Genomic DNA, 22,028 nt, shown 5'->3' with positions numbered 1-22,028 from the left:
CAATGAGATACCATCTCACACCAGTTAGAATGGCGATCATTAAAAAGTCAGGAAACAACAGGTGCTGGAGAGGATGTGGAGAAATAAGAACACTTGTACACTGTTGGTGGGACTGTAAACTAGTTCAACTATTGTGGAAGACAGTGTGGCAATTTCTCAAGGATCTAGAACTAGAAATACCATTTGACCCAGCCATCCCATTCCTGGGTGTATACCCAAGGGAGTATAAATCATGCTGCTATAAAGACACATGCACACATATGTTTACTGCGGCACTATTCACAATAGCAAAGACTTGGAATCAACCCAAATGTCCATGAGTGACAGACTGGATTAAGAAAATGTGGTACATATACATGACGGAATACTATGCAGCCATGAAAAAGGATGAGTTCGTGTCCTTTGTGGGGACATGGATGCAGCTGGAAACCATCATTCTCAGCAAACTATCACAAGAACAGAAAACCAAATACTGCATGTTCTCACTCATAGGTGGGAATTGAACAATGAGATCACTTGGACTCAGGAAGGGGAACATCACACACCGGGTCCTATTGTGGGGAGGGGATGGCGGGAGGGATAGCATTAGGAGATACACCTAATGTAAATGACGAGTTAATGGGTGCAGCACACTAACATGGCACATGTATACACATGTAACAAACCTGCACGTTGTGCACATGTACCCTAGAACTTAAAGTATAATTAAAAAAAAAAGAAATAAATGTAAAAGTAATCATTTATTTTTGGGGTGATTCTAAAAGTAGTCTACACTCACTATGGAAAATATAGAAAATGCAGAATGATGTGAAAAAAATAGTATCCATAATCCCATCACCCAAACACATTCTTGCTAATTCATGAGAGCAGGACCTTGTGTTTCTTATCTGCTGTCCCATCCTCAGTACTTGGAACAGTGCCTGGTACAGAGTAAGTGCTTAATGGACATTTGTTGAATGAATGAGTGTCCCTGTTTTGGTATATTTATTTCCAGCCCCTTTCCCATGTATATTTTACATGATTGTAGTCAGTCATCATCATTAGAGAGTATCTTTTTTTTTTAACGTACTATGATAAACACAGGTATATCTATGTCACAACTCTTTACAAACTTTTTTTTTTTTCTTTTTTTGAGACTGAGTCTCACTATGTCGCCCAGGCAGATCCATACAGTGGCAGGATCTTGGTTCACTGCAACCTCTGCCTCCCAGGTTTATGCGATTCTCCTGCCTCAGCCTCACAAGTAGCTGGGACTACAGGTGCATGCCACCATGCCAGCTAGTTTTTTCATATTTTTAGTAGAGACGGGATGGTTTTTGCCATGTTGGCCAGGGTGGTCTTGAACTCCTTCAACTCCTGAGCTCCAGTGATCCCCCCACTTTGGTCTCCCAAAGTGTGGGGATTACAGGTGTGAGCCACCATGCCTGGCCTGTTTACAAACATTTTTAAAGGTGCTTAGTATTGCATGTATTGTGTATACATCATTTACTTATTTACACTCATGTGGCTAGATATTTGAGATAAAATATCCATTTCAAAGATCATTTGAACATAAGGCTTGCTACCCATGGATAAGTAGACCAATTGACTGTTTTACCAGGCTTCCTTATGCTCAATGGACCCTAAAATGTTAATAAAATCACATTCTATTTTTTACTTTCATAGTCTCACTGGATTGCATAAAGAAGTGAAAATATGCCAGAGGGAGGTCATGAAATCAGAATCAGGACATTACCTTATCAATCTATTGTAACTAAGAAATATCTTTTGAATATTGTGTTTTATGAAGCATTGAATTCAGAGAACTAGTCATTATGCTAAATTCTGACAATACAGAATTTCAAGAATTCAACTGAACTCAACTACTTTCTATATAGTCACTGCTTTCTCCCCTTTAAAAGAATTCCCTGGTTAGCCTGGTTAGAGAAGGTAATCTTGTCCAAGTTAATGTAGCACCATCTGCTGCTGAAAAGGAGGCCTTCAGGATGAGTTCTCTAGTTTTAAACATTGACTTGCATAAGAAATAAAAGGGAATTGACATGTGGTTTCTTGCAGGATCCCCTTGTGTCAGAACTGGAAACAATCTTTTTCAAAAACACTGAGTGGACTTCAGGCTCCAGATGGCGACAGAGTACACTTGATTAACTCCTCGAACTGTTAGAAATTTCTATCAAAATTCAAAAGGAATATACAAATAGGGAGAAATGCATGTCAGAAACAGGAAACCATGGAAAGGGGCCAACACATTCTGAAACTCATGAGAACTTTCTGCATGACAAAGTGCAGTTGAGATTGGATTGAGGGAAGGGCTCATTAGCCTGCCATTGACCACATAAGACAGAAAAGCCAAGAGAATGAGGGAGACAGAGATCAGCAGAGCCCCTCAATACCTACCAGCTCACAGTGGCAGGTGCTGGAGCTGAGGGTGGGTTATTTGGGACACAGTAAGAGGCAAGCATAGATCCTCCCTCTGCTCTGGAAAATGCACCAGGTGCTGGGGTCTGCAAACCCTTGGCACATGAAATTAACCAGGCATTGCTAAGTCTGGCTTCTAAGAAACGCAGTTAAGTCAGTTAGGATAGAGTTATAATAGAGCGTCCGTGTCTCCAACAAACTGTACCCTGAATCACTAAGTCCCAGAAAGCATTTAAGCCATCTAGTTTCCAGGCCGAGCAACCAATATCCAAAGATTCTATACTCAGCCAATCATTCACATTTGACAACCACAGAAAGACATTCCTAGCCATGCAGATATTCAGAGAGCTTTCCTGAAAGAAACTACACACACACAGACACACACACGCACACACAGAAGCACACACACAGCATGTGCACACACACACAAGAATTATGGTAGAGTAATAAAACCAATATAAATCAAGAATTAAGTGAAGATCATTGTGGCTAACAAAGTTACAAAATGGAATAATCAGAAAACAGCTTCAGGAAGAGAAATAAAGTAATTAAAACCATCATCCTCATTATCAGTTTCTATCCCTATACCCATCCCTAAAATCTCAGGATGAGGAGAGGGAAGAAAGTAAAAGTTGTCTCAAAATCTCGTCTTAGATGAGGGAGAGTCATATTTTCTGTTTCCTTACTGACCCTGGTATGGCAATGAGTCCAAGTATGTTGTTTAATATACTGCTTACATACTTAATACTATAAAATATTTTTCTAAATTATTAGTATAAAAAGAGAGCAAAGAAAATTTGATTGGCTGGGCATGATGACTCATGCCTGTAATCCTTACACTTTGGGAAGCTGAGTTGGGAGGATCACTTGAGCCCAGGAGTTTGAGATCAGCCTGGGCAACATCATGAAACCCCGTTTCTACAAAACAAATACAAAAACTAGCTGAGCATGCTGGCATGCATCTGTAGTAACAGCTACTCAGGAGGCTGAGTGGGAGGATCTCTGGAGCCCAGGAGGTCGAGGCTGCAATGAGCCAAGATCATACCATTGCACTCCAGCCAGGCAACAGAGCACCACCCTCTCCTGTCCTGCTCTCTCTCTCTGTCTTTCTCTCCATATATATATATTTGTGCATATACACCCACAGCATGTGCACACACACACAAGGATTATGGTAGTGAGTAATAAAACCAATATAACTCAAGAATTAAGTCAAGATCATTGTGGATAACAAAGTTATATAATAGAATAACAATCAATCAGAAAACTTTCAGAAAGATAAAATAATTAATACCATCATCCTCATTATCAGCCCATATCCCTACACCCATCCCTAAAATTCTAGGATGAGGAGATATATATATATATATATATATAGTAAAATCATAATACCCTTAATAATGCATGGATAGTTCAATATTAAGAAATCCATTTATATAACATATAACATTCATTCAACAAGTATTTGTAAGTGCCTGTTATGTGCCAGGTATGCCAGAACAATGTAACTTGCTTGATCCTTCTCTCTCAAACACACCCGCCAGGTTCCCTATCCACATCACACTCTAGTTCTTTTCTTCAGAGCACTTATCATTCTCTGTAATTATCTTTCACCTTTACTTTGCTTGTTTATTGTCAGTCATCTTTCACCAAAATGCATTTCCCCAAGATCAACATCCTTGTCTGTCTTGGTCACAGCTGTATGCACAATGTCTAACAAAGAACTTGACATGTAATAGCTGATGGATTCATTCAATATGTGTCGTATTAGTTTATTATTAATGTAATTTGTTCATTCAGTATTTGTAATTAAACAAAGGAATGTATGTCTATGAGTGAAAGGATGATGGTGATTCTAAATCCCGGCTCTTATGGTGCTTATCATGTAGTAGGGGAGACAGACAATCTGAGTACTTCTATGATCAGTGTCAAAATCCAATTTTGCTGAGCAGTTTTCTATTCTAACTTGCTGAATAAAAAGACGGCAATTGTTTTGCAGGAATCTTCCACAGCTTCCTCTCGAGAAAAGCCTGGAAAACCAGAAGCACAAAGTAGTAACTTCCTGTTTCCTAAAGCCTGCCACCAAAGGGCACGCAGCAACTCAACCAGTAAGTGTCTCCCCAACATGTCTTCAGGAACAGGGTTCAGCTGCTCCTGGATAGCAGGAATATCAGGAGGAGGGTGGATCTCTTCTGGTCCAGGTGGACTAAACTGGCATTGGAGTCTGCTCACCTTCTTCATGGTGTGTGCATGCTCTGGCTAGCCAGAGCTCTGTGTGGTCTAGCCAGCTCTCCTCTTGGCTCCAAGTACCATGCTGGAAAGACCTGGGTGTGAGGAAGAAGAGACTGGGCTTTACTCCTGCTCTGTCTCCTGACATGCTCCTTGGTCTTGGGAAGGCTTCTGTCTCTCAGCTGCAATATGATGGAGGTTGAGGTTGGAAGATCTCATGATTTTTATTTGCTGAAAATAGAAGAGTGCTAATACAAAGTCAAGAAAATATGAAGAATGCAAGAATATAGAAAAATCTGAAGAAATTAAAATCACACCAAATCCTAATATTAGAGAGCATCTATGTTAACATATTCAGTTATTTCCCTTCTATGCTTATATATACTATAAAAAACTTCACACACACACATTTATTTATATGTAACTATTTCATGTCATCAGAAACTCTTTTGAAAACACCATTTTTTAGTGGATCCATGGTATTTTATTGTATGAATTTATGAAATCTAGTTAACCAACTCCCTATTATTAGATATTTATAAAATCTACGTAACCAAATCCCTGTTATTAGGTATTTAAGTCACTGTCAGGTTTTCACTAGCCTAATCAAGTTGATGAATATGTACATGAGATTTTGTCTGAGTTTGTGATGATCTTTCAAAGAAAATACAGAAGGCAGTGGCCTGGTTAAGAGCTCACATTTGGGAGCTAAGGCACTTGGATCTGGGTCCTGCTTCCAGAACTAGTGACCTATGTGGTCTTGGGCAAGTCCCTTAGAATCTCGAAGTCTTATATTATTCTGCTGTACGATGCACCATCCTTAGTGATTTCCTATTATTGGAAATAAAAATATTTTTTAAAAGTTACTTGCTTTTTAATCATAGATTTTTACTTATTCTAGCATAATTTTCTAGAAATGGAATTTGGGGTCAAACGGTAGATGTAGTTTAAGGCTTTTTATCTGTATTGCCAAATTTCTGTAGCTACTATTCTTTCAATAATGTACATGAATACCTATTTCTTCAATCGTAGCCCACACAGGATTATGATTTTTAATAAATATTTGCTTTACATTGATTTACAGATTTACAGGTATTTCTCCTTTTCCTTTCTTCTTCACCCATTCTTTGCTTTTTTACTGTTTTGTTTTGCACCCAAGACCAGCTATACAATTGATAGGGCTCAGTGTAAAATGAAAATGCAGGATTGCTGTTAAAAAATATTAATAGTTTCAAAAAAGTAGAAGAAAATCTTTGAACTAAGTTGGGATTCTTCAATCACAGGGCCCCAGGTGACTGTGCAGGCCACGTGCCCCTGAAGCCAGGCCCACTTGCCCCCCAGGAGCTGGCCCCCTCAGAGCTCCCTGGCTCTCTGGCATCCCCAGGGCTCCCTGGCTTTCTGGCTTCTGATTGAGCTCAGTCAATGACAGGCATCCATGGAGGACTGGCAGGGGGAAGACAGCCACCAGGGTGTTTCTTCCCCTGCTCCCCCTACCTTGGTGCTGTGACAAGAAATTGTGTTAGGGTGGCCTGTTGGTTCTAGTGCCCCCGGGCTCTGGTAACACCATTTCCCCACCTTACTCCTTCAAGCCTGGGGTGGTAACAGCATCTGGTACCTCAATAGGCCTTGTTATTTTTCTAACCCTGCCCGTCCCTCTGTGTCTGGCTCCTTTACCCAATTCTCAGAATCCCAACTGAGTGTGCCTTTTGTTTCTTCCCAAACCCTGATTGATACACTGATAAAAATAGATGAACAAAAAGTACCTAGGCTGGGTGCCACAGCTTATGCCTGTAATTCTAGCCCTTTGGGAGGTCAAGACGGGAGGATCGCTTGAACCCAGGAGTTTGAGATCAGCCTGGACAATATAGTGAGACCACACCTCTACAAAAAATTTTTTTAAAAAAGAAAACCCGTCAGGCATGATGGCTCATACCTGAGGTCCCAGCTACTCGGGAAACTGAGGTAGGAGGATCCCTTGAGCACGGGAGGTTTAGGCTGCAGTGAGCCATGATTGTGCCACTGCACTCTGGTCTGGACAACAAAGTGAGAGCCTGTCCTGTCCCCCAAAAGAGTACCTCTTCATAAAGGTGAAGTTAAACATTCCTTCATTTATTTATTTTGTTTGTGGTGAGTTTGCCTGTTCTTTATTGGAATAATCATCATTTTATCATTAATTTATAAAAAGCCTCTTGGTCAAATTAATATTTGGCATCATACTTGTTGAAAATACTCTCTCCAGTTTGTTATTTTAATTTTTTAACATTAAGGTGTTTTAATCTTTATGCAATCAAATGTCCTGATCTTTTCTTTTCTAATGTGAAAGTTACTTCCACATTCAGATAACTATTAAGTCTGTGATTATATATTCTTCTAATTTGTAAATGATTTATCTTTTTTCCCTCAAATTTACTGTATTATCTGTAATTTATTTTTGGTGTTTAATATGATGTAAGAATCTAGGTAGATTTTCTTTTCTAAATGAATAGGGAATGATTCTAGCATCACTTATTTATAATCAGTTCCTTTTATTTTGCCTTTTTTGTTTGCTTTGTTAATCTCATGCAAATGATATGCAGTTAGGTCCTTGAAAGCGAATTTGGCAATTTTTTAAAGAAGAGAAGCTCAAGGCCGGGTGAGGCGGCTCATGCCTGTAATCCCAGCACTTTGGGAGGCCTAGGTGGACAGGTCATCTGAGGTCAGGAGTTTGAGACCAGCCTGACCAACATGGAGAAACCCTGTCTGTACTAAAAATACAAAATTAGTCAGCATGGTGGCACATGCCTGAAGCCCAGCTACTCAGGAGGCTGAGGCAGGAGAATCACTTAAACCTGGGAGGCAGAGGTTGTGGTGAGCCGAGATTGTCCAACTGCACTCCAGCCTGGGCAACAAGAGCGAAACTCTGTTTTAAAAAAAGAAAAGACGCTCAGATAGTTGAAATAAGTGCTGTAGATCATATTTATTTTTACTTAGCTCTTTTTATGCTTTTTATTTTGATGGTTCCTTGCCATTTGTTTGTTCTTGGCCTCTTGCTATAATGATTTTGAAAGGTTTAGTTAATTTTTGTCTCTACTTCTGATTTCCTTTAAGTTTTAATTAATTACCCAGTTAAGTTGAATCAATTAATTAATACCCGACATAACATTTTCCGAATTGTCCCCCTCATGAAAGATGAGGAAGTTAGTTTAGTATTATTCATCCCTTTTCCATGGATTTTTCCATTTTGTAATTCAACATAACTTTAAATTATAAACTCATGACGATATATAGCTCTAATACAGCTTTTTTTGTATATAATCATGACCATATATAGCTCCCCTTTCAAAAACTATTTTGCTTTGCTTTTTGCATTGGGTTGTAATAACTGCTTTTCAATTAACTCACTCAACACTCTACACTTAACTGGTTTAAACTTCCCCCAATAGAGATGATAATTTTGATACATTTCCTAGTTGGCTGGAATGCATCAACAAGCAATATTCAGAAACAGTGGGCAGAAGTGGGCACTGAAATCGACCCCAGACCAGGGAGAGTTTTGGAGAACCCACTCTGTCCTGACTCTGGCCCACGTTCCCACAGATCTGAATGCCCAGTGGGAACTGGAGCCTCCACACAAGTGGAGCTGGATGTGGCCTGAGCAGTTGCGCTGGGCTCTCCTGTGGCTCTGAGGTCAGGTTGATCTGCTCTGTGGACCATTCCAAGTTGGCAGCCTGTTTGTTCATCCTCATTCCCTCTGAACCCAAACCATGCACCATGGCTCACCTTCAAGTCACAGGTCACTCCTGCACTGCTGTGGATGGAGGAAGTGCAAGGAGACTGGGATTCTGGAGGCCGGGGTTATGCCTCACACTCTTTCTTCACTGATCTGGAACCCTCTGGGCTTCCATTTCCTCACTGATAGAGGAAGGAGTAACTCCAGCAGGGTTCCCAAAGGACAAATGATGAGCCGCCTGCATCACCTGCACAGACTGACGAACATACAGGTTTCCCCAGACCCGATTCATGAAGATATGGATCAATAGGTTGGGTGGAGCACTGAAATCTACCTTTGGATTAAACACTCCAGATAAATATAATGCACAGGCAGAGTTAGGACTAGAGGATCTCTAGCCTCTCCTCTCACCCGCCTTTCTTGATTCTGAATCGTCTCTTTGCAGTGTGTGGTTTCTGAATCCTCTGGCTTCCTCTCCCTCCTGGTCCATCGGGGAGCATCTGGGAGCAACTGGTTCCTGTAGCTTAGAGAGGGCCATCTACTCAGAGAGGGTCACCTACAGCTGAGGCAGCTGCTGGGAGCGGCTGTCCTTGCAGGGTCAGATTTCCCTAGCCACTCTCGGACCCAGATGGACCAAAACCTCTCCCTTCTCCACCTTGTCTTTGTTCTTTTCCTCATCCCCCTTTAGGGCTCTCACACCTCAGGGATGCCACTCCTCTTTTCTTCTCAAGCTTCCCTGGCCAGTGGCTTCCTCTCTTCAGCCTATAAATAAGCTTAAGTCTTTCCCATCCTGAAAATAAAAGCAAACCCAACCCTGCTCCATCCTGTGTTTCCTTTGAACTGCCACCAATCTTAACTTTTCCTCTAGGGGAATTTTTCACAAAACCCTGTCCATTCACTCAAGCCTCGCTTGTCGCTCAGGACACTGGGCAAACCCCGCCCCTCTCCTGGCCTCTAGAGCGGAACTGCCCAACACATTAGCCACATGTAGTCTTGAGCACTTGAAATGTGACTTATTCAAACAGAGATGTACCAAAAGTATCAAAGACCCACTGGATTCAAAGACTAAGTGCAAGAAGAAAAGGATGTAAAATATCTCACTAATAATTTTACATATTATTTCTATGTTGAAAGAACAATAGTTTAGATATAACAGACCAAATAAAATATATTATTAAAATTAATCTCTCCTGTTTCACTTTTTAAATGTGGCTACTAGAAAATTTTTTAATTACATAGGTGGCTGGCATTATATTTCAGTTGGGAAGCACTGTTGTAGACAATGACAGATTAAATCAGATCATCTGTGAAGGTTTTCCCAGCTGGATGTGGTAGGGTAGAGAAGTAGGGTAGAGTTCCTGGTTGGATGAAAGGAAGTCTGTGGTTTCCACAAAGTAGAGGAAGCCTGCCGCTTTGCATTTGTGCAGATATCCAAAGAATCAAGAGTTGTCTCCATGTGTGTGTATCCTTGTGTGTGAGCGCCTGTGTAAGAGGCAGTCAGACAGGATCGCCCCTGCCCCTGTTTCTGCCGGGTCTCGCCTGTTTGTTCCTGTCCTGGGAAACCTTTGTGTTTTCCTCCTTTCTCTCCTTGGTTGGGATTGAAAACATCGGGGCCTGGATCTGATGCCGCATTGTGGTTTCTGAGAGCTCAGCACACTGATTGACTTGCAGGAGATGCCTGTCAACTCTCGTTGCATTGAATGGAGGTAAATGGAAGTGAGAGTTCTGTCTGTACCCTGCAGTACAGACAGCATGCGTGGAGATCATGAAAATGTTGCTCATGTCTTCCAAGGCCACCTCTCCCCACCACACACCTGGCACAGGGTGCTAAGTGGTTTACAGTCACACTGGCCCCTGGCTAATGGGGGGCTGGCAGTTGGTGGGGGCTGATATTGTTCTCAGTTGAACTTTGCATTTTGAGAGCACGAATGACTTCTTGCTGTTTTTCCATTTCTGGTTTAGGTGTTAATCCCTATTGCACAAGAGAAGTTGATTTTCCAATGACCAAGAAATCTGCAGCGTCCACAGACAGGCAGCCTTATTCTCTCTGTAGTAACAGGAAGTCCCTCTCTCAACAACTGGATTGTCCAGCAGGAAAAGCTGCGGTAAGAATACAAGGAGGGAAACTCGGAGAAGACGGGGAGAAGGGAGGGGCCCAACATTAACAGTGGCTGAAGAGGCCTTCCCAGTAATTTTTCGTCCGCAGAACTACAGAGGAGAGGGTCTGGCTTGGTAGCTACAGGAAGGTACAACCATCTCTGGGCCGAGAACCGCGTTAGAAATGGTCATCCATTGAGCGCCCCCTTGTGCCAGGCACTTGCAACTGCTGCCACGAGTGTGCTATTAAGAGCTAACACGTAGAGAACACGGCACGTGGGGGGACCCTGAACTATGGCTTTGCGTGGATCGCTTTATTTCATCTGCACATACTCCTAAGAGGTAGAAGAGGGAGCTACAGCTTGGACAAGTTAAGGGATTTATGTACGTTCACATTGTTGAGGAAAAACAGGGCTGGGACTTCAAGTCTGATCTTTACGACTCTGAAGCCCGTGCAAAGAGGCTTTTCACTCCTGTAATACAGTGACTTGCTTTGCCAACATTGCTGCTAATTCTTAAAACAAGCTTAGAAAGGAATATGTTGTTGGCCCCATTTTATAGTAGGACACTGAGGCTTGGCAAGGTGAGCAGCTGAATTTATGCATCTTAAAACCTATGAGACCAGAATTTAAACTGCCCTGTGTGCTCCTCAGTCCATGACCTTCCCACTACAGGTGTCAGCTTGCAGGCAGAGAGCTAAGCAGGTATAAAGCACAGTGTACCCTATACACGTCCCCCGCAGCTTGCCTTTCAGCCCCAGCCAAAGCACGCTGTGCTGCACGCTGCCACTTTTGGTCACACAGCGCCCTCTGTCTGTAGCATCTCACCCCTCCTTCTCTGATCTCTATCTCTAGAAACTGCCCCAGCCTTCAAAAATCTTCCTAAGGTTCCCTTTCTCCTGGGAACGCTCCAAAGGCATGGACTTCACGTTTTCCCAAATGCCCATCAGGAGGCAACTGCACTCCTCTCACAGTGCTCGCGCAGCCTGTCTTGTGAGTGTCATTTATGTTAGCATTTCATCTCACTCACTGACTCTCCCAAGCGGGGGCTCCATGGTAGAGCAATGTTTCCCTGCATAGTACATAATAGATGCTCAGTGAATTTCATTTCCCTCTTGCCTTCCTTTCCTTGAGACAATATGTTTTTCATTGCCAAACTGGGAGTGTGGTGTCCCAGTGTTAGAAGAAGATGGTTCCCTGGTGCCACCCTGAGCTGAGAACTTTCCCAGTCCCTGGTTTTCTGCACATTTGGGGTCATACAGGTGTACACTGGAGCCCTCCAATATCTGCAGCCAGCGCTGGGTCCCTGAGGACTGGGCCAGCGGGTACTTCCTGGGGGAAGCTGCCTCCTGTCTTTGCTGCCTCATGCACTAGGATCCAGGTCCTTGGGAACAGGAAGCTTACCTGGCCGGCAGGGATGGGCTAAATATCAGTCAGTAGTAGCTGCCTGGAAGGCTCTGTTGAAAAGAATTGAAGCTCTGCTTCTCAAATAGTTAACCGCCTGTCTGCCTACCCCAAAATTACATTCTGAGTTTTGAAGTCTTTGGGTTCTGCCCCCTTGCCCACCACCTTCTGCCTGGCACAAGGGGAGTTCTCAGTAAATGTGTCTTGGATTGAACATAGTCTCAGGGCATTCTTGGTAACTGGCTTCCCAGATTCTGCCTGAGATATCAGTTATGAGGACTTGTCCTGAAGGCAGCGTGTTCTGTGACATTAACCTGGGCCTACTTCCTTGACAAACCTTGGTGAGCCTTTTGGCTGCTCATCTACATTAGGCTCAGCAAAACAGGCTCCTAGAACTAAGGAAGTCCCTCGCCACCAGAATCCTGCCCACACCCCACTAACCACATTCTGGTCATTATGCTGCCTGCCCTTAGAAGAAAGAGGACTTGGTTCCTCTCCTTGGCTGGGCTTTTCCCCTTCCTGGTGAGGTGGGTGCTACTGTACTATGTGGCTAATCTTCTGCCCACTCTGGTTCCTTGTTGCAGGAAACTTCAAGGCCAACACGGTCCCTGAGCACAGCTCAGCTTGCGCAGCCATCTGGGGGCCTCCAGGCTTCAGTCATCTCCAACATCGTGCTGATGAAGGGCCAGGCTAAGGTGAGAAGGGATTGTGGCCAAGAAGAAGTCCTGGGGAGTGGCACCAGTCTCCAAAGAGATGCTGTGTCCAGGAAAGGATGGGAATAGGACTACTGGGGTGTCCTGGCACATCAGAAGGGACAAACACAGAGCGGCTAGTCTTTCAAAACTCACAACTGGCTGAGTGCAAGCAGCACACATGTTTCTAATTAGACAAAGTGATCATTTTCTTGTAAAGGATGCCAGTCCCTGCCAGCTGCCTTAGCACTTTCAAAGTTTGTTCTGTAATTCATTCTGGCACAAGTTTCCAAGACTTAATTTTATCTGATACATAAATCCAAATTGTTTACATAGATTTCTGGATCCTGAGTTTGCCTCTGCCATTCAGATGTTGGCATAATAAAGCAGGGACCCATATATTAATTTATAAAAACATATGCTACCTACTACATGTGGAAAATTCAGTGGTTGATAGTGCTTTTGGCTGTCAATTGGAGCCTCCAGAAGAGTCAGAACTAACTCTACCTCTCTCAAGATGATGAAGCATCATACTGATCTCTGCTTCACAATTGAGATATGTCCAAAGGGGATCCGAAAGCATTGGTGGTAGTGGTGAGGTAGGGGGTGTACACATGTTTGTACTGCTCCCAGAACATGCCACCCTGTGCTTGAGGTTGACTGCGAAGTTCTCAGGCCAGCCCGAGCAGCCCAGGTGCTAAAATAATGAAAGGGCGGTTTCTTTATGCAACATATTTTTTTGTGTGGTATGAGGGGAGGACCTAATTGCTACTTACGGTCTGTCCAGCGGGAGGGGCACCACCACACACCTCCAGTCCTCTTTCCCTCCATCTCCTGTTCCTTCTGTCTCCTGGGAGCTTAGCAGGAAATAAAAGAGAAGACAGACATGAGAGATGCTGGGATGAATGCTCCTCTCATCACAAGGGAGTAGCTGTCTTCTATGCTGACTTTCTCTGAACGACCCCATTTTCTGATTAGTAAATCACAACGCTTTTTCCCCTTGAATTTAGATAGAAGTAATTTTTTAAAAATTGACTTTTAAATTGTTTGCAGTGCCCAAAAGAAGGTGAAATGGTAAAGGCCACCAAAACTCATGCAAAGATGACCAAAAATGGTTTAAGTTATCTTGGTGTGCGCAAAATGTGCATTCAATGAGTAATCTTTATGAGGCCGGGGGATGGAAGAAGATGAATCATTTGATATAGAAATCCTCATGTACAGATCAGGGATGATAAGTTCAGAAATAAAGCAGACTTCCCACTATCTGGCGATACAACCTACACCCCAAGATCTCGTCACTAACAGGATGACAAATAGCAGTGAAGCAGGGGGAGGAGGATTTAGAGCCAGAAGACTCAGCAAGTGCTTGAAGTAGAGTCAAAAGCAAATCACACAATAAAACCAACCACCAAAACCCAGGCATTGTGCTGTGGGCTTTGCAATGGTAACTCCTTTAATCCCCACAACAACCCTCCTATTATCTCCTTTTATAGACGTGGAGCCGGGTGCACTGGCTCACGCCTGTAGTCCCAGCACTTTGGGAGGCCTTCTGTTTGAGTCCTGGAGTTGGAGACCAGCCTGGGTAATAGAGTAAGAGCCTGTCTCTACAAAAATAAAATAAAGTAAAATAAATAAAGTAAAATAAAATAAAAATCAACCCAGTGTGGTGGCACATGCCTATAGTCCCAGCTGCCCAGGAGGCTGAGGTGAGAGGATTGCTTGAGTCCAGGAATTTGAGGCCCACAGTGAGCTGTGATACAGCCACTGCACTCCAGTCTGGGCAGCAGAGGGAGACGCTATCTCTAATGAATATCTATGTGTGTATTTTGTATATTGATATGGAGACGGAGGACCTGGGAGATTGCAGGGCTCGTCCAAGTTTACTTGGTTAGTGAGCAGCTGAACCAAGGCAATGACCCCAGGCTGCCTGACCCCTGGGCCTTGTTCTCAACCATGATGCCATCCTGGGTCCCCAGGGTGGGTGAGACTTTGAGTCTAGAGCAGCTGTCTCAGCCAGGACGAGGCTAGGGGCCCATAGAGGAGCCCTGAAGTGGCTCCTACCTCACCTTTCCCTAAACCTGTGCTACTCCTGGACACCATTTGTCCTGCCCATCCTGGAACACACACTACCTTCACCAGAGGCTTAGAACAGCTGCACATCCCCACAGCTCTCCCACTGACATCCTACAGTGTCAAGAAGATGGCGGACAGCCTGCTGTCTCTGTGGCACGGGTTGATGCTCCTAATCAGCTCCTAATTTACTCCTAGAGTAAATTGCCCATGAGCAATGGGCCTGTTACAGCAGTGGCCATCACTTTAAAGGGTCTGTCTAGGAGCCAAGCCCCCTGCCACTGCCTGGTGTGCTTGTAGGTTGGACCCCAAAACCTGGCCTCCAGGTGGCAGTTATGCCTTTATCCTATAATACGTGCTTCTTGAGTGCCTGCCTGATGCCAGACACAGAAATAAGATGCATTTACTGTCTTCAGAGAGCTTATAGTCTAGAAAGCTGCTTAGTAGACTCAAGCTATGCCCTCGAGGGCAGCATGGTGTGCCTTAGTCCTCAAAAAAATTGAGCAAGTCATATGCATTTCCTATGCTGCTTTTCAGGTCTGCCAGGCTGTTCTGTGAACTCACTGGCAGATTTGCAGGGGAAGCTGTGCCCACCCTCCCTTCTCTTCCTGCTGTAGACCTCACTCAACCTTTCCCTGGACTTCTTCCTGTCTGGCCTTCTCTCTACTGCCTCCTGGCTTCTCCCCAGCTGGGACTATCTGCTGAGCTATGAGTTTCTCCTCCCAGAGTCACCTGCACAATCCCAGCATATATTTGTTGGCTCATGGGAATCACCTAGGACAATGGCAGATAGAGCAGGTGCAGGAGAGAGAGCACATGATTGGAGGGATGTCCATGAGAAGGGGATTGAGGAGGCCTTTGGTGGGAGAAGGGATACCGTTGTAAAGCTGCTACTATTATTACTATTGTTGATATTTTTATGATTGTTGCTAGGTATTTTACTTTCAAGCACAACACTGTGAGTTAGGTAATACCATCATTATTTTAAAAGGAGGGAAATTGAGGCTCAGAAGCAGAAAGTGATTGGCCCAGGATTGCCAACTGGAGGGACAGAGCCAGGGTGCTGGTCTCCATCCAGCCTCCCTCTGTGTGGGGAGCATCAGACTCCCACAAAAGCTCCAGACACTACCCAGCCCAGGCTGGCCTTCAGGCCGCTGCTCTTGCTATTTTTGTTGTTGTTGTTAAGTCCTGAGACCTTTGAAACCAAAGGCACCTTCTCTCCTTCCCAATCCCTTTGTTCAGGGCTGAGGCAGGCCCTCAGAAAGCATCAGCCCAGTGAGAAGCATGGACTACTACCCCTAAATCAGACCTTCTCTTCTTTCCCCAGGGTCTGGGCTTCAGCATCGTTGGGGGAAAAGACAGCATTTATGGCCCCATTGGGATTTACGTCAAAACCATTTTTGCAGGGGGAGCAGCAGCAGCTGATGGAAGGCTACAGGAAGGTAGGCTTCCCAGCCCTTTTCAGACCGTGGTGGAGGAAACAGAAGCAGAATCCAGAATTGCTGGGGCCATAGAAGATGTTGGGAAAGCAAAATGTGTCTTGAGCTGTCAGGATACGGCCGGCATGGTTTCTGGGGTCTGCAGGCAGTGGGGACACAGCTCCCCCGAGGGGGTCTTCATTATGACTGGCAGGTTGGTTGTGTATATTTGCACATGTTGCCTGGCACCATTACCCCTTAGCTGGTTGTGGTGCCAGCCTGGGTGGGACTGAAGTCTGAGGGGTCTGTTTCTGACCCTCCCCTCCTCTCACCCATTCTCTCAGCTGTCTTTCCCTTTCCATCCAAGATCCTGTCTCAGTTGTTGGGATCCATTAACACCCCCTCTCCTTCATTCTTCCTGTCCTTCCTAACCCACAACCATAGGGAAACCAGGTTCAATGCTTTCAACCCTTGTAACAGATGAGTCTGATAAACATTTGCTAGGAGCCTACTGAATTCTAGGGTCTAGGAATAGAGAGAGAAACAATCAGGCATGATTCCTGCTTTGAAGAGCTCATGATCTGCCAGCCAGGGACCCTCTCTTCCACTCCCCACCCACCCTTCTCCCATTGACCCACCCCCTCTCAACTCTTTCATATCCTCACAGTACAGAGGCCTCAGCCATCCTGGGAGTGAGGGGCCAGGGAAACAGAGCTGCCCGTCTTCTTGTCCTAGAGAGTCAGGTTCCTCCCCACCCCCAACTCCACCCTAAAGTCATGCATGGATTATTGAGCAACAGGTTTGGCCCAAAGAGATTGCCAGGTTTCAACTCAGGAGGCAAAGTTCAGGGGCTGGAAGTCACAGGGCAGAGAGTACCCACCGCAGGCCAAGGACTGGGTCATACACCAGAGGTCTGAAGAGAAGTAACTTCACAGCATTTTCACTCTTCTCTGTCAGTTCGGTTTCTGTAAGCTATGCTGGGAGCCTAACCACCTTTAATCATCTAACTTGCTTAGGGCAGGGTAGGCACACTACAGTGTTTTCAATATCTCATGAACAAAGAAAGGTTTTTACATTTCTAAATGGTTGAACATTTAAAAGTGTTTTTGATTCTTTCATGATATGTGAAAATGAAACGAAATGAAATCCAAATTTTAGTATCCATAAAAAAGCTTTCTGGGGACTCGAGCACACTCATCCACATACCCGTCATCCAGGGCTGCTTTCATTTTACAGCATAGTGTGGAGTGGTTGCAGCTGACAAAGATTAAAACCTTTACTATCAGGGTCTTTGCAGAAAAGGTTTACCAACCCCAGCACTATGCAGAATTACACACACAGATTTTAGGGTGTAGGCAATGGCGAGCCTCTGAAGGCTTTTATACTATGGGAGGGACTGTGACCAGGGTTTTCAGAGGCTTCAGGAAGCAGAATGTAGGATGAAGTGGGCCATTGTGAGCCCCAGGCTCCAGCTCCAAGGACTGCCCAGAAGCAGTAACCCTGGGAGGAGAAGGGAGCAGATGAGAGAAGTGACAGCGCCTGAGCAGAGGTCGCAAAGGGCGGGTCGGGTCAGAGAGAACTGGAAGGTTTCTGGTCTTAGTAAACTAGAGAAATACATTGCCTTACGTAGAGGAAGAGGCACTGGAGGAGGAGGAGGAAAAGGAAGGCAAACCAGATGTGTAGGTTTGAGTGGCAGAAGGGAGAGCGATGTCCCTGGATGACCACTAGGTGGCACTCTCCAGCAGGGGAATGACATCCTTTCTCTCTCCGTTCAGGGAAACAGAAGTGAGTGCAGACATTTGGGGAACATGGACATGAGAAAAACAGCTGAAGTTACCAAGCAGATGTGGGGCGGGGGGAGGGGAGGGGAGGGCAGGGCCCAGATGCGGTTCTAGGGGAATAGCTAAATCAAGAGGGTGGTGGAGAGCACATGTCAAAGAAAGGAAAAAAGAACAGTGGGATCAGAACTGGGGAGCGTGCCATTGTGTGTTTTATTATCTTTTGTACTTTCCTGTGTTTAAACAAAGGGTGGGGGAAGGGTTGAAGTGGCAAGAAAAGAGAATATTGTGTTTTGTTTTCTTTTCTGAATGTGAGCTTGCCCGAGCCAACCTTTTTATTTTTTTCTGAGCATTTGCCTCCCTTAGTTAACAGCAATCATAAAAATTGAAGATTTCAATGAGTCAAGACTCTTAGCTAGTGTACGATCCCTGATTCTAGCCTCAAACATTGAACAAATCATCTTTTGTAACTTCTTTTAAAAGTAAATATTTGAATCTTGAATTCAGGGCAAATACATTAGTTGTAACAAAAGTTTTGTGTACAGATCAAGGCTACTAATGTTTTACTTTTATTCCCCTTTCAAGAAAGCATTATGTAAGATTTATTTGACAAAACCTAATCAACCAGCTTTTACCAGATATAACCAAATAAGGAGAGGACATTCCAAAAAGCCCAGAATTGGGCTGTGTGGCCCCAGTAAGAGGGACATTCTAATAACTTAAAGAGAAGTCCAGCCCCTTAGGTAATTAAGAATGGACATTCTGAATTTTTGTTATCTATCCTTCCTTCAGCACACATGTAATTATATTTTGATGTTTTAAATGTATCCATTTTCCTTCCCAGACTTGGAGTCTCACAAAGACAAGGACTGGTTCCTTTTATTTTTCACTTTGATTCCAGCAATCTAAGAGATGGAACTGATTTGAATACTCTCCCCACCCTGCCTCCAGCCTCTGTTTTCAATACGTAGACTTGTGAAATAATATAGCACATCCAAAATCAAAATAAAGACATGGAAATGCCCAGCTGCTAAGAAACAAAGAAACAACTTTAAATCTAAGAATGGCAAACTCAGGGGTTGATGATGTGGCTGGGAGGGCTGCTGGATGCTTATAGACCTTAAGGGCTGGAGCTCAGATTTGAATGCCCACATGGGCAGAGGTGACAGAGCCTTGGGTCCATGTGAGGCTCTGAGAACCTGCATACAGCCTTGATAATGAAAGAGTTTCCCCTCAATAAAGTCAACAGGCCCCAGGGGAGCAACAAAGAAAACTTTACCCATGGCTCCTCAATGGGCAAAAAACATCTCTCACCAAAAAGTGAATATCAAAATTGTGTCATATGTAGGCATGCGGGTTACATTTATAGTTCCTGTAAAGCAAAGGTAATGCCAAAGTAATAAATTAACATGAAAACTAGCCCTAAACCAGTGAAAACCTTGGGATGCCAACTGGAAATAAAGGAAAAACTGGCAGTGACCTGGGGTATATGGGAATCCCGTAGAAAAACAGAATATCCTGAAAATGAGTTTACAAAGATTACATACTATAATACATCAGGAAATGTCCACTGTTGAGGAAAGTCACCAGAAATAACAAAGAGGAGTGTTAGCCCTTAACAACTTAAGATTACAGAACAATCTAAAAGAGATTATAGAATTTTTATGTTTAAAATCATTTTAAAAAGATAAAAAAGGAATATAAACTGTAAGATAAGACCAGAACACAGTAAAAAAGATAAGTGGAAGTGAAAAAAATAACTTTTGGAAATGAGCAAAAAAAGCAATCATTTCAATAAATAACTCAATGGATGGCTTAAACAGAAGATTAGATGCAGCTGTAAGGAGAATTAGTGAACTGGAAATTATCCAGTAGGCCACACAGATCAAAGAAGAAAAAGATGAGCACTAAAGAAATATGGAGAAGGGTTGAAAGGGTCCAAAATACATTTAATAGGAATTTTAGAAAGAATAGAGTGAAAGGGGAGAGATAATATGCAAAACGATAGTGGCTTATAATTTTCAAGAACTGACTTAAGGCATGATATTTCTGCTTGAGGAAACACAAAATGTTTCCTTTCTCTCTAGTGCATCATAGTAAAACTGCAGAATATCAAAGACAAAGGAAAAAGAAATCTTTCTTTCTCTTTTTTTTTTTTTTTTTTGAGACAGGATCTCACCCTGTAGCCCAGGCTGGAGTGCAGTGGTGCAATCACAGCTCACTGCAGCCTTGATCTCCTAGGCTCAAGTGATTCCCCCACCTCAGCCTCTGAAGTAGCTGGGACTACAGGTGTATGCCACCACATTAAGCTAATTTTTGTATGTTTTGTAGAGACAGGGTTTTGCCATGTTGCCTGGGATGCCCCCATCTCAGCCTCGCAAAGTGCTGGGATTACAGGTGTGAGCCACAGTGCCTGGCTAGAAAAAGAAACCTTAAAAGAAACCAGAGAAAAAGGATGGATTATATACAATGGAACCATGATTAGGTGACAGCAGATTCATCAGTAATGACCAGGCCCAGAAGTCAGTGTAAACATAGTATTTATATCTGAGTTGCTTGGCACAATGTTGAATTTAGAGAAAGTGCTCCTTGTTTGTGTATTGAACAGATTGAAAGAAAGGGAGAAAGTGGTTTTCTATTCACATAGAGATGGATTTTTGGTTACAGGAAGAATGATTTTCCTACAAGTATACTGTTGTGAAAAAAGGACTTGCAGTCAAAAGATCCAAGTCCTATTTTTTTTTTTTTTTTACCATGTGATTTGGGACTTCTCTGAGTTCACTTTTCTATATTGTAAAATGGGGTCTTCATTGCATTCTGGAAAATCATATCCAAACCACATCCACTGAGCAATCTGTAGTCCTCATCCAGCATTGGTCCTGGGGATATATCATCTAATAAGACAAAATCCCTGTCCCCAACAAGCTGCCAGCCTGGCCAGGGAGTGACTTAGGGTGCAGGCCGTTGATCACCACCCAGGGTGACAAGTGCAGTAGGTACAGTGTGACATGGATGTACAAAGGAGCTAAAGGTAGCAGGGCCTAAAGATTAAGAAGGGATAGGAGGAGAAAGTGGAAGTACATTTTATTTGAGAAAAATGGCATGGACAAGCATTTAACTGCACAGACCATTGTGGAAAATGCAGGTCGCGTTGTATCAGAAAATGCTGCATGGGAGCAAATGGTGTGAGGGTCAAGGAAGCAAGGAGGAAGGAGATGAAGCAAAGAGGTGGGCAAGGACCATATCCAACCAGGACTTGTGTGCCTGACTAAGAGCCCTAGGTTTCACCCTGGAAGAGAGGGGATGCCAGAGAAGGCCCATGTTGCTGCCCTGCCTGCCTTGCAAGGGGAGAGCACCAAATGAGACAATGTTCTTCCAGAGCTTCGTGCATCATACAAAGAGCTGGGCAGGTGGGGAGACTAGAGTTCAAGGTAATGATAATGCCCTTTGATTGGGCAACACTCTTCTTAGCTACACTTTCTCTCTCTCAACAGGTGATGAAATTCTGGAGCTCAATGGTGAATCAATGGCTGGACTAACACATCAGGATGCTTTGCAGAAATTCAAGGTAACCATTTCTTATCAACACGTGACCAAACTCTGGGGCCTTCAGGCAAAGAAACCAAGCTCTCAGCGTCCAAACCTGCAAATTCAAACTGTGGGGCCCTTCACATGAGGCACCTCACTGATGTGGGTCTTGGCACAGGGTTAAAAGAAGACCTGACTCGGAAATCATAGTGTGATCGGGATTGTTGTGGGGGATTTTAAAACCCTTTACTATTTATACAATTGTTTTAAAACACTCCATGTATTTATCATGGTATATTTACAAATCTGTTTTAAGTTTGTAAGATAATTGCTAAAAGATATTTTTATGTCTCCATCTAGTTAGTTCAAGTCACTACTCTATCCATCCATTATCTGTCTATCTATCTATCTATCTATCTATCTATCTATCTATCTATCTATCTATCTATCTATCTATCTATCTATCTATTCATCCATCTATCTATCCTTCCATCTGTCTGTCTATTCATCTATCTATCTATCCATCCATCCACTCATCCATCTATCTATCCTTCCATCTGTCTATCTATTCATCCGTCTATCTATCCTTCCATCTATTCATCCTTCCATCTATCTATCTATTCATCCATCTATCCATCCATCTATTCATCCATCTATCTATCCTTCCATCTATCTATCTATTCATCCAT

General features: G+C 43.5%; 1 protein-coding gene across 2 annotated transcripts in view; it reads left to right on the top strand.

The window, feature by feature from the left end:
* Nucleotides 1-22,028, top strand: part of IL16 (interleukin 16) — a 132,784-nt gene that overhangs the window by 80,381 nt on the left and 30,375 nt on the right. For both annotated transcript variants that reach the window (XM_011938359.1, XM_011938360.1), the window contains exons 3-7: nucleotides 4,415-4,523; nucleotides 10,316-10,458; nucleotides 12,438-12,548; nucleotides 15,943-16,057; nucleotides 21,306-21,379. In XM_011938359.1, the coding sequence (XP_011793749.1) occupies nucleotides 4,415-4,523; nucleotides 10,316-10,458; nucleotides 12,438-12,548; nucleotides 15,943-16,057; nucleotides 21,306-21,379 (552 nt within the window). The remainder of the gene's footprint in view (nucleotides 1-4,414; nucleotides 4,524-10,315; nucleotides 10,459-12,437; nucleotides 12,549-15,942; nucleotides 16,058-21,305; nucleotides 21,380-22,028) is intronic.

Source organism: Colobus angolensis, unplaced genomic scaffold, assembly GCF_000951035.1.
Source record: "Colobus angolensis palliatus isolate OR3802 unplaced genomic scaffold, Cang.pa_1.0 Scaffold172, whole genome shotgun sequence".
Lineage (NCBI taxonomy): Eukaryota > Metazoa > Chordata > Mammalia > Primates > Cercopithecidae > Colobus > Colobus angolensis.
The sequence above is the reverse complement of the archived record's forward strand: the minus strand, read 5'-3'. Positions and strand labels throughout refer to the sequence as shown.